Source organism: Anomaloglossus baeobatrachus, chromosome 3, assembly GCF_048569485.1.
Source record: "Anomaloglossus baeobatrachus isolate aAnoBae1 chromosome 3, aAnoBae1.hap1, whole genome shotgun sequence".
Taxonomy (NCBI): Eukaryota; Metazoa; Chordata; class Amphibia; order Anura; family Aromobatidae; genus Anomaloglossus; species Anomaloglossus baeobatrachus.
In genome coordinates this window covers 272,525,973-272,543,213 of record NC_134355.1, presented here as the reverse complement: position 1 = coordinate 272,543,213, position 17,241 = coordinate 272,525,973, and the positions used below count along the sequence as shown (strand labels likewise).

Here is a 17,241-nt window from a genome sequence, read left to right as displayed (position 1 = left end):
TGACAAGAGTAAATGAAAGCAAAACTAATGTTTGTGTCAGTCTGTGGGAGTTTTACAGTTCGACGGTTTAAGCCGTGTGTACAAATTGAGTGTTTGGTGAGGCTTTTTTACCTCAGTATGTGTAAGCCAAAACCAGCAGTGGGTAATAATACAGAAGTGGTGCTCGTGTTTCAATTATACTTTCCCTCTGATTGTCCCACTCCTGGTTTTATCTTACAGATGTTGAGGTAAAAAAACTCACCAAATACTCAATGTGTGCTCATCGCTTAAGATGGTTTATGCCATGTGCACTTGTTGAGTATTTGGTGAGTCATAAAACCAGGAGTGGGTAATAATACAGACATGGTGCTCGTGTTTCTATTATAATTTTCCTCTGATTGTTACACTCCTTGTTTGGCTTATGTGCCACCCCCTGCAGTGGTCAAACCACTCAGATCCGGGGTCTGCTGTGGCTCGAGGGTCTGCGGACCCGGGGGCTCACAGCCACTTCAAATGAAAAGGGGGTATTTACAAGGGATAAGAGTTTGTGACGCCACCCATGGTTCGCGGTAAAGGGAGTACCACCGCTGTCGATGGGAGTACCCAGGGGAGATTGAGTTGGGCAGCCAGATAACGTTCCCTCCATGGGTAGGGGAGGCCCTGGGGCTCTGGATGATGGAGGTGTAGGGGAGCGTGGTTCAGATTGGAAGCAGGGGGGGACAGCGTACTCACTCAGGCAATGTTGGGAGTGAAGCGACCGCAAAGCAGACTCTGACACAAAGGGTAAACCAAGTCTCTGGGTGCCGCTGCCACTTCAAGGGAGCTCGTCCGGGAGTCCGCTCCCTTTGGTATTGCTATTGATCTGTACCTTGCCTCCATGCACTGTATTTTAGATGGTCTGAGTGAACCTTATGCTTGAAGCGGTCAGGGTTCCGCTCCCCACTGTTAAGTAGGGAAGCTGTGCTCTCGATGGCTGATACTTGGGATTTCAGTGGGCCGCATAAGCTGGAAAGCCCTATCCCTCTGGTTGTGTTGATGCCTTCGATCTCTGAGCTCTTGGGGAAAGTTCATAAAGACACTATCCTCCGCAGGTTAATTATCAGGTTGCATGAAGCTACTCCCTGATCTAGGTAGGGTCCAGTACCCCGCCATGCTTGGTACTGGTTCGGTTACTAGGTACTCCGGTGCTGACCGTTCCCCTAAACTAAGCCTGGCACCTTTCTCCAATACCCTGCGACCGGGTCTCCGACTCCTTCGGTCCAAGACCACCGTCTGCGACCTAGGCAACGTCTCCCAGGGAGCTCCAACACCCCCTAGGCGAGTGGCCCTGTTCCAGCTAGACCACTCACTGGTGTGCCTGACAGGGTGTGGTGCGACTAGGATTTGCATGCTGATGGAGCAATACCAAGAGTTAGGATCCCAGAACCATGGGGGGCTGGGTCCTGCACCAGAAGGAAAGGGGTGCAGTATCCTGTGACACCCTGACTAGTTCAGGGGCGTCACAACTTACAAAATGCCATGTTTACCCAGCAAGACATTGAAGGGGGGCTTATACATGAGGTGTGGATGAGAATTCTTGGTTTCTTATTAACGACAAACAACAGGGGGAGGCGTCTTCTCCAGCTAACCACACTTGTTAATGACCTAGCAATTGCCGACTTTCTGAGATAAATATAAAATAATTCTTTATATACCTATATTTCTCACAGCTATGGTGCATGAACACGTCCAATAGAGATCAGCTAATTTTTTCCTCAGGAGACATTGTAGTTGCATTTTTTTTTCTCACTAAAGAGGTGTGCTCCTTGAGACACGGCTGAAAAATGGAAGTAAATTGGAAGGTTTCCAATATGTATCAGTTTCTCCTGGATCCCCATAGCATCAGAATACATGCCTGAGACATAAGGATCTCACTATTGCATCAGCGGTTTGCTGTCTGATAAAAATTAAAAAAATAAAATAAAATCAGACAGCACTCGAAAGTGTGTGTGAATGCGGTCCTATACTTCCTATTTTTGGTCCACTGCTTCCTGTTTTTTACAATGGTATATGCCCATATCAGAAAAGGCAGCTTGTTTATAGTCTGTTACCATGGAGACACAGAGCTCAGCATAGATGCTGTAAATCTAAAACAAGACTACATGTCCATCTACTTTTTGGAACTCCCATAGACTTTAATAGAGACAGCCAGCATGCATAGTCACCTCTCTATTCAAGGTGGGGATCCATTCTCCATGTGTGGGCAAGTATCCGTAAGGAAACCAAAAGATGGGCACAGCTGAATATTCCATGGTATGCAGCTAATATATAAAAACACACGAAAAGCTACAAATCGGATGAGCACACATTCACATACGAGCGGCACGGTGACTCAGTGGTTAGCACTGCAGTCTTGCAGCGCTGGAGTCCTCGGTTCAAATCCCACCAAGGACACCATCTGCAAGGAGTTTGTATGTTCTCCCCGTGTTTGCGTGGGTTTCCTCTGGGTACTCCGGTTTCATCCCACACTCCAAAGACATACAGATAGGGACTCTAGATTGTGAGCCCCAATGGGGACAGTATTGTCAATGTATGTAAAGCGCTGTGGAAGTAATAGCGCTATATAAATGAATAAAATATTATTATATAAGATATAACAATATTTTATTAGATGAAGAGAATAAGCCTATCCGATAAGTGCAATAACGGATACCATCCCTCTATTCTCACCCTACATATACTGCACTCAGATGTCACATTATTTATGGGATGGTTGCATTACTGTATGGACTATTCAGTTTTTAAAAACCTTTTTGAAAGCACTTTGCTATTTGGTTGACACTATGACCTGGTTACTTTAGGAGTATATACCTACTTTACTTATGGGCTTATTTTTTAGAAGGGTCTATAATGGACCGTTGTATTGATCTCATTGTCCAAATGGTTTACATTGTTTTAGTTTTTATTGTTTTTCCTCTTCATTTGTGATCTAATAAAGTATTGTTATGTCTTTATTATATGTGGATGTGCACTTATCCTATATACGGTATGTAGTGTTTCTCTCTCTCTATAGCCATCAGACGTTTCTAGCATATTCTGTGGATAAAAAATATCAGCAATAGGAATACTTCCCTTAAAAAGTAACTAAACTTTTACATTTTTTAAAATAATTTTATCACCATGGAAAATTATGAGACTTTGCAAAACCACTTTATTAGGGGATTTGTCTCCATCCTTGTAAGTGGCTTTACACCACCTGCTTTTCCCCAGTCTATGTTCTTGCATTCACCTGCATTGATATCAAAATGTACTCATTTGGAGTACAGATGATGGCAGTGACAGGGTCAGCACCAAGTCCTTCACCGAAAAATTTTCTTATCAGAACAATCTGCTGCAACAGCTTATTACCAAAGTTACGGCTCACATGTCATTAAAATACTCATTCAGAGAGACTTGATTTTTGGCCCGAGTGCTATTTGACAAAATATCGGATCGCACCCAGACAATGAGGCAGTGCACGTCTACATTTTTCCCTCAGGCCGAGTGGTCAGAGGTATATATGTAAAACAATAAATTGCAGAATGTTGGATCAAACTTGTAATAAAGTCTAGGGGTTCATAAAAAAAATAAAAAAAAAAAAAATCGAACAGCACTCAGGCACTCAGAGTACTGTCTGGGTTTTCTCAGACTGATATATAGAAGAAAAAGGAGAAACTTATTTTCTCATCAGAGAAAAACTGATGAGACTCCAATGGAAACCGCTGATGAAACGTGTACCAGCTTTCTCGTATGAGAAAATCACTCACGTGGGTGTGAGTCCATAGTGAGACAGAGGTGCTGATCATCAGTACTACAAATTAATACATTCTCACATGAAAGAGGTTGTCCACTTCTTTAACATTGAAGGCCTATCTTTAGGAATCAGTGTCTGATCACATTCCAATGAATGGGAGGTGGATGTGCAGTACCTGGCAGCAGCCGCTATCAGAGGACGGGGCAGCTCCAGAACTGAGCATTTCCAGCAACCAGCTGCCGACACCGAGAAAAACTGATCGTAGGGTGTGCGGGGTGTCGGACCCGGGAAGATCAGACATTGATGACCTATTCTAAGGAGTGCCACACGGCTGCTTGTCACGCTACTATACTTTCTGAGGACCCCCTGTACGCACACTGATGAAGGTCTTTTAAACTGTGCTTGTGCTGGTCCTACAAGTTGTTCTCAATAAAAGACCACCATTCACATTTATCTTGAGTGCCAAGTTTCTACATCTACTTGAGACGGTTTTGGACCCTAATTGTACACCACCCCAGAAGTGCTGTGTGTATCAACTCACTAATCTAAGGATAGGCCATCAATGTTAAAAAAGTGGAGAACATATTTAATGAAACGGATAGCTGGTACCAAATAGATTGGGGAAAGGCAGGGGTTTGGAAACCAAGTACTTTTTTTTTTTACAGGATAGAATATAAATCCACAAATAAAGTGATTAACAAAGCTTCATAATATTCATTGATCACAAAATAATAAAGAAAAAAAAGTTTAGTTAGGCTATGTGCCCATAGGACAACATACCCGCGGATTTCCCGGCCTCTATCTCCATAGTGTAGGAGTGGGAATTCCGCAGATATTTCTGCATGAATAATTGACATGCAGTTACATGCGGCTGCGGGACATCTGCAGCATATTCCTCAGCTGCACATACCGCAGCATTGATACAGCACTCCCCAAATCCCATAGGGTAACATGGGGAGTGTCTGTACTTGCTTAAACCTGTGGATTTATCTGAAACATCCAGATAAATCCGCAGGTATTCCGCGGCAAAATCCGTGGGTACGTTGTCCTGTGGGCACATAGCTTTACTCTTTCCGAACTTTTTTGGGGTATGAATGACCTTCAAATTTTAGCAGTAAGGCCTAAGACACACGGCATGAAAAACGAACCGAGTGGAATGTGATAAAAGATCGCATTCCACTCGGACCAATATTAGCTTATGTGCCATCACCCATGAGTGATTATTTTCTCGGCCCCAATCGGACCGAGAAAACAATCGCAGCATGCTGCGATTGTAATGTGAGACTCTTTCTCTCAAACCCATTCAAGTCTATGGGGTGAGAGAAAGATCACACTGCACTTGCGGGTACACCGGTGTACCGCGAGTGCAGGGCGAGAATCACAATAGCCGGCAACGGAGGAGAGAAAGAGATAAATCCCTCCCCTCCTCCGTGCCGGCCCACCCCTCCTCAGTGCTGGCCTACCCCTCCTCAGAGCCGGCCCGCCCCCCGCAGATGAGGTCCAATCGCATGATCGGACCTCAGTCGCAGTGACACTCGCATGACACTTGGCTCCCGCTGTGCTGCCAGCGTGAGCCAAGTGTCATGCGAGGATCGCATTAGTCCCCTTGTTGCCCCGGCCTAAGAATAGTCATTTAAATGTTCATTTTTGCCAAAGTGTCAATCATAGCATACATTAAAGGGAATCTGTCACACAGTTCATTCTGCAGCCAACATGTTCTAGAGCAGGGAGAGCTGAGTAGATTTATATATAGTTTCTAGAGAAAAGCTTCAGTAAAACCTGTGTTTTTGTTAGTTCTTGGATATTGGTCCAATGGGCGGTCCTGACAGCTATCTTTGTATATTTGTGTAAGTGTGCTTGATACAGATATAACGGTAAGTCACTAAGTGGACTGCCCACTGAACTGCAAATAACAGAAAAATCATGTTTAAATGATGAAAACACAGGTTATACTGGATATTTGCTCACAAAACTAGATGTAATCAATTCTGGTCAGCTCCCCCTGCTCTATAACATGGTACCTGCAGATTGGACTGCATTTGCATGGTGACAAGTTTCCTTTAATTACAATATGATCTGTGCAAATTTCCTACTCTAAAGTCATTAGAAAAAAAAGGAGTTAAAGGTATTGTCCAGACATAAATCGCAAGTCTGCAGTGACTATGTGACTGCAGACCCGTGAATCCTCACAGAGTGCAGTGTGCATGCTGTCAGGATTCTCAGGTGCTGGGAGATGCGATTTGCACATTTCTAGCCATATTTTGACTACATGTATCTGGCATGTCTCAATTCACTTGTATTGAGCGAGGCCGAGCACATCTGGTCGGCATGTGACTACATGTAGGCAAATCGCAGCTCCTGGCACTGGAGAGTCCTAACAGCGTGCACACTGCGTGCTGTGAGGATTTACAAGTCTGTAGTTTCAGAGTGACTGCAGACGTGCGTCCCAAGTCTGGACACCCCCTTTAATAGTGAACTAAAACCAACAATCTGCTAACACACAGGATTCTACTTCCATTTGGTGCTACTCTAGATTATACATATGGCTATTATTGTGTCCCCATTATCTTTCTGCATCACTTCTTTGTCTAGTGTTCCTATAGGAAAAATACCCCAAAACAAATTAGACAATGGGAAAAAAAGGAAAACAAATCACAGTATTCTCCAAATGTGTGGTGGCCTTTGTGAGCTTCCTAATTTGTATTATACAGCTACAAATGACACCACAGACACATCCTTATACCTGCAGCTCATTCTGGCAACCTCTTGCTTGTTGACTTTTGGCAGAGGTTTTCGGTTGCAGGATTACTGAAATGCGCCTCTGCTTTGGTATTTAAGTCTATGTACCATAGCAATGTCTTAAAGCAGTCCATGCCAGCCATATAAAGCCACCCACAGGAATATATTGTAGAGAAATGTGCTGCAGCATCTGTAGAAATCAGTCTCAACATTAATTCATCACAATTGGAAAACTGTACAAATCAATATTTGTACTTTTATATGGTTATCGTTAAACTGGCAATCAAAGTCATAAGAATAGTAAAAGTATATCACCCTTTTCTTTTTGCATGAAAATAATTGTCCTACACTTGCTATCTTAAATGGTGTCTTTCACCGGGCCAGAAGTAGCAAATTTTTTATTAAATTTTATTCTCGCTATTCCCCAGTATTCCTATTTTTTATTTTTAAATCCATCATATGGTTTTAAATATATAAACCTTTTAATTAAGTTCTAATTTTTAGGATCTTTACTAATTGGGCATTTCATTAGGCTGCTCTACATTATCACTCTGTGAGCAATGCCAAATACCCTGCAAAAAAAGGTAAATACTAAGGAGAGCAGCGAGTATAAAAAAGGAACAAAAACTGGCCACTTTCGTCTTGGTGACAGTTTTCTTTTTTTTAACTTAAAACAGTAACTAAACATTTACAAAAATTTTCTTACTATATTTGATATTCAGGTGAGCGCAGACTGGTGAGGGTTCAGGTTCTGGGCCCCTCACTAATTGTTCAAAAGACTCCTTAGAAGTGTACAGGTAAGGAGGCAGGAGCTCTTAGCTATTCTCAGGAGACTTAAGTAATTGGTAAGGGTCTCTGGACCAGCACCCACCAATCTAAAGGCAATTAAAGGGACCAAAATATGCATAATTTTTGTTACTGGTAATTTAACAATCTTTACATTATAATAATTTTGACCTTGCTGTATTGGAAATCAAGTATCAATACATTAACTTCCTGATGGGCCTGTCATCTAAATTGAGGGGGCAGAGCTGAAGATAGAGCGTAGCAGCAGGAACCAATTATAAGATGAGGGGCGTGTCTCAGACTACTTCAGATCTGCTGTGTACACTATGGCAAAACTGTTTGGAAAATCATAGCTGTGTCAAATAAAGCTAAGCTACATTTTAGCCAAGCATTATTTGAACTCGTGACTGGACAGAAACTGATCAGAAATAATAACTATTGATGGAAAAATTCTAATGACTACACATATCCAGATGCTGATTAAAGTGTTTGTATTAGGCCAGAGTCACTCTTTCGAGTGTCTTGAGCGAGTCTCGCATCGCATCACCCGGCAAGGCCGCACACGAGAGTCTCAGCTACATAGAAATACATGCAGCTTACCCGCTCCTGTCAGGAGAGTGTGCGGCTGTGCCGAGTGATGTGATGCGAGACTAACGCAAGCATGACTTCGGCCTTAGGATAAATTATCTCCTATCATTTAATAGAACTAGGGATAATGGTTGCTGAGGATACCTACCATTGAGACTGCTACTCATCTCAAGAAGGAGCATCTGGAGAGCACTATCTGAATGCGGTGGAGCTCAAGCATGTGCACCTCTGCTCAATTCTTTGTCAATGGAACCGTCAGAGATAGCAGAGCACGGCGCTTGTTTAACTTGGACTTCATTTAGACGGCTCCACAATTCCGCCTTCTCAGAATCATCAGGAGACTTAAAATTATCACTTTAAGAAATCAACGTTATCCCCCATCCATTGAATAGGAGATGACATATAATCTTGGTAGAACCACTTTAACGTAGCTGTCCAGGTTTGACACTACAGTGTGCAGTAACTCTATGTGACTGCAGACTACTGAATCATAATAGTGTACTTCAGGATTCATGTGTGTGATTTGCATAACTGCAGTCTTGCGCTGATTAGATGTATCCGGGTTCTCTCAATGCACTTCTACTGAAAGAGGCTGAGTATTTCTAGTCCGCACCCGACCATAAATATGTAAATTGCATACATGTGGTCATGGGACCGCTTACTCGCATTCGCAATATCGGGAAATCCCGACTGTGTGCACATCGCACACTGTCACGATTTAGAAGTGACTGCAGACTTTTGTGTCAAGCCTGGATAATCCATTTAATATCAGACACACAAAAAGAAACATGGTCTCCCCAGTGTCATAAGCTCGTTGCCTAGGAGTAACCCTCGACTCTGCTCTATCCTTCAAGCCAGATATCCAAGCCCTTTTCACCTCAAGCCGACTACAACTAAAAAAATATCTCCCGGATTTGTGCTTTCCTTAACCTTAACCTACAATCAGCATTGGTGCATGCTCTCATCATCTCCCGCCTCGACTAGTGCAACCTCCTGCTCTGTGGACTCCCTTCCAATACTTCGAAACCCCTCCAATCTATCCTAAACTCTGCGGCCCAATTAATCCACCTGTCCCCTCGCCACTCTGCAAATCCCTTCACTGGCTTCCCATTGCCCAAAGACTCGAGTTCAAAACACTAACCATGACATCAAAAACAATCCACAACCTGTCTCATCCTTACATATGTGACCTAGTCTCCTGGTACCTACCTGCACGCAACCTCAGATTCTCACAAGATCACCTTCTCTACTCCTCTCTTATCTCCTCTTCCTACAATCGCATACAAGATTTCTCCCGTGCCTCCCCCATACTCTGGAATGCTCTACCCCAGCATATCAGACTCTCGACTACTGTGGAAAGCTTCAAAAGGAACCTGAAGACCCACCTATTTCGACAAGTCTACAACCTACAATAACCTTCAGTCCATTACACCACTGCGCAACCAGCACTTTCCTCACCTATTGTACCCTCACCCATTCCCTGTAGACTATCAGCCCTCGCGGGCAGGGTCTCCTCTCCTCCTGCACCAGTCTGTTTTTATAATGTTCATGATTGTTGTACTTGTTTTTTACATGTACCCCTTTCACTTGTAAAGCGCCATGGAATAAATCTATTTTTCCCCCTTAAGAAAACTGAGTTAGTGAAATTGGGTGGCCACTCTTCTGTTTATTCTACTGAGGTAACATGCTCAAATTGGTCAATAATTATCCTGTCTGAGAAACTCATAGGAGGAAGGAGGGGAGAGGAGGAAGGAGGGGAGAAAAGGAAGGGAGGGGAGAAAAGGCAAGAGGGGAGAAAAGGAAAGAGGGGAGAAGGGGACGGAGGGGAGAAGGGGACGGAGGGGAGAAGGGGACGGAGGGGAGAAGAGGACGGAGGGGAGAAGAGGACGGAGGGGAGAAGAGGACGGAGGGGAGAAGAGGACGGAGGGGAGAAGAGGACGGAGGGGAGAAGAGGACGGAGGGGAGAAGAGGACGGAGGGGAGAAGAGGACGGAGGGGAGAAGAGGACGGAGGGGAGAAGAGGACGGAGGGGAGAAGAGGACGGAGGGGAGAAGAGGACGGAGGGGAGAAGAGGACGGAGGGGAGAAGAGGACGGAGGGGAGAAGAGGACGGAGGGGAGAAGAGGACGGAGGGGAGAAGAGGACGGAGGGGAGAAGAGGACGGAGGGGAGAAGAGGACGGAGGGGAGAAGAGGACGGAGGGGAGAAGAGGAAGGAAGGGAGAAGAGGAAGGAAGGGAGAAGAGGACGGAGGGGAGAAAGGGACGGAGGGGAGAAAGGGACGGAGGGGAGAAAGGGACGGAGGGGAGAAAGGGACGGAGGGGAGAAAGGGACGGAGGGGAGAAAGGGACGGAGGGGAGAAAGGGACGGAGGGGAGAAAGGGACGGAGGGGAGAAAGGGACGGAGGGGAGAAAGGGACGGAGGGGAGAAAGGGACGGAGGGGAGAAAGGGACGGAGGGGAGAAAGGGACGGAGGGGAGAAAGGGACGGAGGGGAGAAAGGGACGGAGGGGAGAAAGGGACGGAGGGGAGAAAGGGACGGAGGGGAGAAAGGGAGGGAGGGGAGAAAGGGAGGGAGGGGAGAAAAGGAAGGAGGGGAGAAAAGGAAGGGGGGAGAAAAGGAAGGGGGGGAGAAAAGGAAGGGGGGGAGAAAAGGAAGGGGGGGAAAGGAAAGGGGGAAAGAAAAGGAAGGGGGGGAGAAAAGGAAGGGGGGAGAAAAGGAAGGGGGGGAGAAAAGGAAGGGGGGGAGAAAAGGAAGGGGGGGAAAGGAAAGGGGGAAAGAAAAGGAAGGGGGGGAGAAAAGGAAGGGGGGGAGAAAAGGAAGGGGGGGAGAAAAGGAAGGGGGGGAGAAAAGGAAGGGGGGGAGAAAAGGAAGGGGGGAGAAAAGGAAGGGGGGAGAAAAGGAAGGGGGGGAGAAAAGGAAGGGGGGGAAAGGAAAGGGGGAAAGAAAAGGAAGGGGGGGAGAAAAGGAAGGGGGGGAGAAAAGGAAGGGGGGGAGAAAAGGAAGGGGGGGAGAAAAGGAAGGGGGGGAGAAAAGGAAGGGGGGGAGAAAAGGAAGGGGGGGAGAAAAGGAAGGGGGGGAGAAAAGGAAGGGGGGAGAAAAGGAAGGGGGGAGAAAAGGAAGGGGGGGAGAAAAGGAAGGGGGGGAGAAAGGGGGGGAGAAAGGGGGGAAGAATAAGGGGAAGAATAAGGGGGAAGAATAAGGGGGAAGGAAGGGGGAAAAGGAAGGGGAGAAAAAGAAGGAAGGAGAAGGAAGGAAGAAGGAAGGAAGGAGAAAAAAAAGGAAGGAGTGATAAGGAAGGAACTATAAGGAAGGAGTGATAAAAGAAGAAAAGAAAAGGAAGAAAGGAGTTCAAAATCAACAAGTTTCAGAGTTAAATGATAGGTACATATTGGAAAGTGGCTACATTTACAAATATGACAAAGTACAACAGACAATGAATGATTTTCCTTCTTGAATCAGCAAATATAACAGATAGAGCTATGTAATTGATGAATAAAATTGGTGTCAAAATCACAAGATGAACCACTTCATGATCCGATCCTTAAGAGATACAAAGATATGATATGGGCCTGTAAGAAACTAATACATTCATTTAGGAGATGTGGACTGACCTTTGACACATGACCCCACAAATTTATTTGGAAAGCAGTCTTGCTTAGAGATCAATCATGCAAGCATCACAAGGTGGACCAGAGACCTTCTAAAGGTAGACTGTGAGGATACTGAGGCTAAGTGGCATGGCATAGAGTTCGGTTTCTGGTGAATTTGACACAGACTAAACTGCAAAGGCTACAGTCGTGTACCAATATTGCCGAAATATGTATATTACACCAAAGTAATTACCGGTAGTAGTCATCTATGAAAGTCAAGCCTCCACCACATGCAATGTTTTCTTTTCAATAAATAAATAAAGCTTTGAAAATTTCAGAATACAACCTGGATAGTGTTGCTATTATTCTGGTTTAGACACACAATATATCAAGGTCAAAGAATATTACAGAACAGCGAGTGCCATAATAGCAGGGTTCATGTTCTTTCTTACATAACTAATATGTAAGCACCATAATGACCATTTATGATTTTATTTTGGATTTTCTATTTTGCCAGATATTCATTTTAACAACTCTACAGCAGATCACCCTGGCAGACGTAGGTATATTCTAGATCTATTTATAGAGTCCTCCCTGTGCAGCATACTAGTTGGCAATACTAAGGACTATGGGATGGGTTAATAATGGATTATCTTTATGTAAAGATGTCAGTGACACCCTTGACACTCCTCAGCTGTTGTGGAGGAGGTGAAATGGAAACATTCGACTTGCATGACACACAACCTTTCACACCCCTGCCATCCAGCTACGATCTGGCAAGCATTGCACTGCCAGGCCAGTTCACTAGGGCACACTACCCTATCACACTGCGTACCAGCTCAGATCTCTGCATAAGGGAGGGCTCTGTTCCTTCTACAAGACCTACAATGGTCTGCATACTGGGGTCCCGAACAGGCCTCGCAGATGAATGAAATGCACGCATAAATGTCAGCATTACACAAGAAAATCCGATAAACACTGTGCAGATTTACTATAGGATGAGGCATCAATTCTTCTCTATCATATCATACAGCGTAGTTCTCTTTCAAGACAGAGGAACCGTAGAGAAACATGCAAAGCAGACTATTAGTAAGAAAAGGACCATTGAGTACCATTCATATCCACATAAAAGCCAAGGAAGGATGTGTACATCAAGAAACGTAATGCAACCAGACCCAGGAACATATTCTTGCCATTCATTTCTAGAGAGATGCAAATCAAAGCCCAGACTACAGCTGGATACATGGCGTTTGTGGTACGACTGTTCCGCCTACATCTGCATTAAAGGGCAGGCATGGTCTAGTAACCAGGCGGATATATGGCAGTGGTGGTACAACTACTTTATCTAAATCTGCATTGAAGGGCAGGCCGTAGGCATGGTTTATTATCCAGCCGGTACATGTAAGTGGTGGTAAGCCTGTTCTTCCTACATCTGTATAAAGGGCAGGAATGTTCTGCCAACCAGCCAGATAAATGGAAGTGGTGGTACGCCTTTTCTGCCTAAAGCTCCATTAAAGGGCAGGCATGTTCTGACAACCAGCCAGATGCATGGAATTGAAGGTAAGACAGTTCAGCCAACATCTATACAACGGGCAGGCATGGTCTAGTAACCAGTCGGAGAGATGGAAGTGGAGGTAAGCCTGTTCTGTCAACATCAGTATAATGTGCAGGCACGGTCTGATAACCAGTCGGATAGCTGGAAGTGGAGGTAAGCCTGTTCTGCCTACATATGTATAATGTTCAGGCATGGTCTAGTAACCAGTCGAAGACATGGAAGTGGAGGTAAGCCCGTTCTGCCAATATCTGTATAAAAGGCAGGCACAGTCTGATAACCAGCCAAATATATGGAAGTGGAGGTAAGCCTGTTCTGCCTACATCTTTATAAAGGGAAGGCATGCTGTGGCAACCAGTCGGAGACATGGAAGTGGAGGTAAGCCTGGTGTCTGCCTACATCTGTATAAAAGACAGGCATGTTCTGCATTGTAAAATAAAAAGTTAATCATAATGCTTACCCTTTTCCTTCTTGCTGTTGCCATTCCTTTGCTGCTCGTCTTCCTCATTTATAGTGAATAGTACCGGAGCTGTAGGCCTGGTTCCAGTTTTCTTCGCCCTATCCTGCCGGGTGGCAGTAGCAGATCCTGGCATATTGCCCGCCACAGTTTTTTTCTTCTTGGATTTTAGGAATATCAGCATGTATCCCCTCGTCCTGCTGCAGTTTTCCTAGAAGAGTAAATGGAGCAGCTGGCTCCTCTATAGGCTAGTCAGTGGCCCCAGCATGGGCCATAAGAGAGAGCAAGAAGAATGTCAATATCCACCTGCATAGATATCCCAGGAAACGTCCTTTCCGAGTAGCTCCACAAACCTGTTCTTCCTGCAATCCAGATAGACGCAACCCATCAATTTTCTTCCTGCAAAAGCACCTTTTTCCCTAAGCCTTCTGCCGGCTTCAGCACACTAAAATATTCAGCACACAGCGCAGGAGGAAAAAAATATGATACGCCGCTGTTCCCAGTTACCCTGACAACAGTGACATCGCCTAATCACGGAGAGCTGCGTAATGCTGCCTCTTCAGCTGGAGCCTGCTGGAATGAATGGCTTCCCGAGCTTCCCACTAACATTACTGAGCTGTCACTGGGCTGTGCCTTCTATCCCATGTGGGGCGGTAGAGATGCTTGCATAATAGGGTTAAACATACAGCAACCTGAAGTTCTAGAGGAATACCACTGGCAGGAGATATATGGGCTGGCACCAAGACAGCTGCTCTGTGAAGATGCAGAAAGATACACATATACACCTTACACTGCATACTGCAGCTGCTAGTCCTAAACCGCCATAGGCAAAATAGAAGCGCAAGCAGAAGACATAATGGTGTATTAAACCACCACAAATATTTATTACACATATACTACAATTTTGGGTATATATGTATATGTTTATATACACATATATATATATATAATCATACTTATACATATACATATCTATACACAAAGAACGACCTTTCCTTGTCATAATATTTATTTTTTGGAGGGGTTTGTTATTTCACAATAATAAATGATCTATGGGACGGGTGTACGACATCAGTTGCCTATAGACACAATGCGTAATAAACAGAATCAATAATGAAGTCTGGATCCATAAAGGGGAGTTCCGCACTGCCGTTAGATCATTGTGGGATTTTGTGCAGCTCTGAAATGTTTGTAAATTTACAATTGATTTGTTATGACATGAATAACAGAAAAGACAAAGGACACACGGAAACATATATTCCAAAAATGAAGAGGATGGCCACCTTTGCTGACAAATTTGTATTAACTTAAATGAAGGTATTTGGGAACAAAAAATATTTTTGCAATTGGGTTTCATTAAAAGTGTTCATTGTTTGGTCTTTACAGGCTTGATTTCCCTGCACTTTCAACTTTGATGTGGTCTGTGGTCAGAAATCAACCGAGAGGAGCTCAGAAAAAAACATAATTACAAATTCTCCAAGGGGCTCATTGAAGTATGGTATTCTGTAGTCAGCAATAGACAGTGCAATTCAGCAGCTATAGAAGGCAAATGAAGCCCAATAGTAAAAATAAATTAAACCCAATGAAAAAATAAAAAAACAAATGAAACCCAATAGCAAAAATAAATTCACGTATTTTGGTCTAAAAATTAAGATTCAAAAAATGTCCAGAAAGGTGGACAACTTCACCTTTGAGGACTTTTTTCTATTAAAATATATTTATTTTTTGTTAGAAATTCTTTCATTACTTGGGTTTCATTAAAATGTTTGTACTTAGACATTCAACTTTTCTCAGGCATGTCACTTCACCATGGACCAAGCTTACTTTGGAGGGGCAAGACTAAGTGCCTGCCAGGTGTTCACCAGAGCCTCTAATGCGGAAGTTGGACTTGGATGCCAGTAGACACCAGGTACCACTACAGGGAGTTCCCGGACTGCAGCAACGGACCCCAGGGGTCAGGGGTGCAGGTATAGTGCTCAGAGTAACAAGCAGGACTGGATCAGGATCACAGGCAGAGTGAATATAGATGTCGCTACCGACTGGACGGCTGGTTCTCAAAGGATAGTCGGAATGGGATGCTGGCTGGTGGGTTAGGTACGGGTTCAGGCTGAAAGGACAGATACAGGTTCGGGATGGCAGGATATAAGTTCAGGGACCTGATAACTAACTAGCAGGCATACGACTGACTAGAAACAATGCTGCTTAGGCACCTCCCAAAGGGGGAGGATGCCTTAAGTACCTAGTGTCTCTGCTCCATAGGCTGCACGCAATTCCAGATTGAGCAAGCTGCCCACTTAAGAGATGTGAAGCGAGCGCGCACTAAGCGCGCTCCCAAGAGACCTGTATGGCATGACCAGCACCTAGGAGTCAGAAGCCATGGCGGAGGACAGTGGGGAGTTCCATGCTCAACAGAGGAGAGTGCGTCAACATCCCTGCTGGGTGGAGGAAGGAGGACAGCACAGGAACGCCGTTGTTACAACCTTAATATGGTCTGTGGTCAGAAATCAGAGGGGCATTGAATAGACCGTTAACATAATTTCAAACTTGTTGTTAGGCCGTCATCGTGGCCATAACTGTGCAACCCAGAGATTATAGGGGGCAAATGGTGCAAAATTCTTAATGAAACCCAATTGCAAAAATGACTTTTAGCCCTAAATACATGCATTTAAAGGGAACCAATCACCAGGATTTTCATACATAAGTTAAAGCCAGGGCTATACTGGCACTATCAGGCTGATTCTATACATAGCTGTAGTTTTTAACTCATGTTTAGGTTTTGAAATCCAAAAAAATAAAGTTTATAAAATTCGCTGCTTGTTGAGTGGCAGTTGTAATGGAGCAGATCATATATTGAGAGTTATCCCCTCCATTAGAATTAGCATAAATATTATACAAACGATTCACTTTGTTGCAGAACCTGTCTGAGGTCATACCCATGTGACCTGGTATCCAGCTTTGTTGGCTGAGGCACCGCCCGTTATGGTCACATGGGTATGACCTCACCACAGGTCCTGCAACAGACAAAGTGAATCATTTGTATAATACTTATGCTAATTCTAAAAGGGGGAGGGGATAACTATGAATATATTATCTGCTCCATTGCAACTGCCACTCAACAAGCAGCTAATTATATAAACTTTACTTTTTTGGATTTCAAAACCTAAAACATCTGAGCTGACCACTAATGGTATGTAGAGAATCAGCCTGATAGTGCCAGTACAGCACTGGCTTTAACTTATATACGAAAATCCTGGTGATTGGTGCCCTTTAAGTAACAAAACATCTCCATACATCATACAAGGATAAATTCTTATACCTTTCATTAAAATCAGTTCTGTCAGCAGAACCATAATGATGCCATCAAAAGACACCTATGTCAGGATATATCTGTTCCAGGAATCTCCAAGGCACATGCTGGTTATGTGCATTTATGCTTCTCTAGACCCCATTTAATGCGTTTCCGGACTGCCTAGAGGTTTTTTATTTTATACTCTGACCATGACAATTTTTATCACAATTTTAAAGTTAGTCTTTGTCCCAATGAAATTGGTTTTGTTGGGTTCCACCCAATGTAATAATATTTCCACCCGTGTTTTTTATATAATTTATTGAGCAACCTCAAGTGAAGGAGAAGCAACAGTTATCATTTCATGACATTGTCCTCCCAGTCTGACTAATCAGACATGTACGTCACAGGACTATGTTGGAAACACCTTAGCTGACTTGCACAAAATAATTACTTTCTAAATGCGAATAAATACTGTAATACTGTGACACTTG

The 17,241-nt window shown here is 44.1% G+C and overlaps 1 protein-coding gene across 6 annotated transcripts in view; it reads right to left on the bottom strand.

Moving 5' to 3' along the window:
• Positions 1 to 17,241, bottom strand: part of MAP7 (microtubule associated protein 7) — a 218,158-nt gene that overhangs the window by 162,393 nt on the left and 38,524 nt on the right. For 5 of the 6 annotated variants that reach the window (XM_075339840.1, XM_075339841.1, XM_075339842.1 and 2 more), the window contains exon 1: positions 13,465 to 14,055. The exons of the other annotated variant lie outside the window; for it this stretch is intronic. In XM_075339840.1, coding sequence (XP_075195955.1) covers positions 13,465 to 13,645 — 181 coding nt within the window. In that variant the 5' untranslated portion in view covers positions 13,646 to 14,055. Of the gene's footprint in view, positions 1 to 13,464; positions 14,056 to 17,241 lie in introns of those variants that run through there. 6 annotated transcript variants of the gene reach the window in all.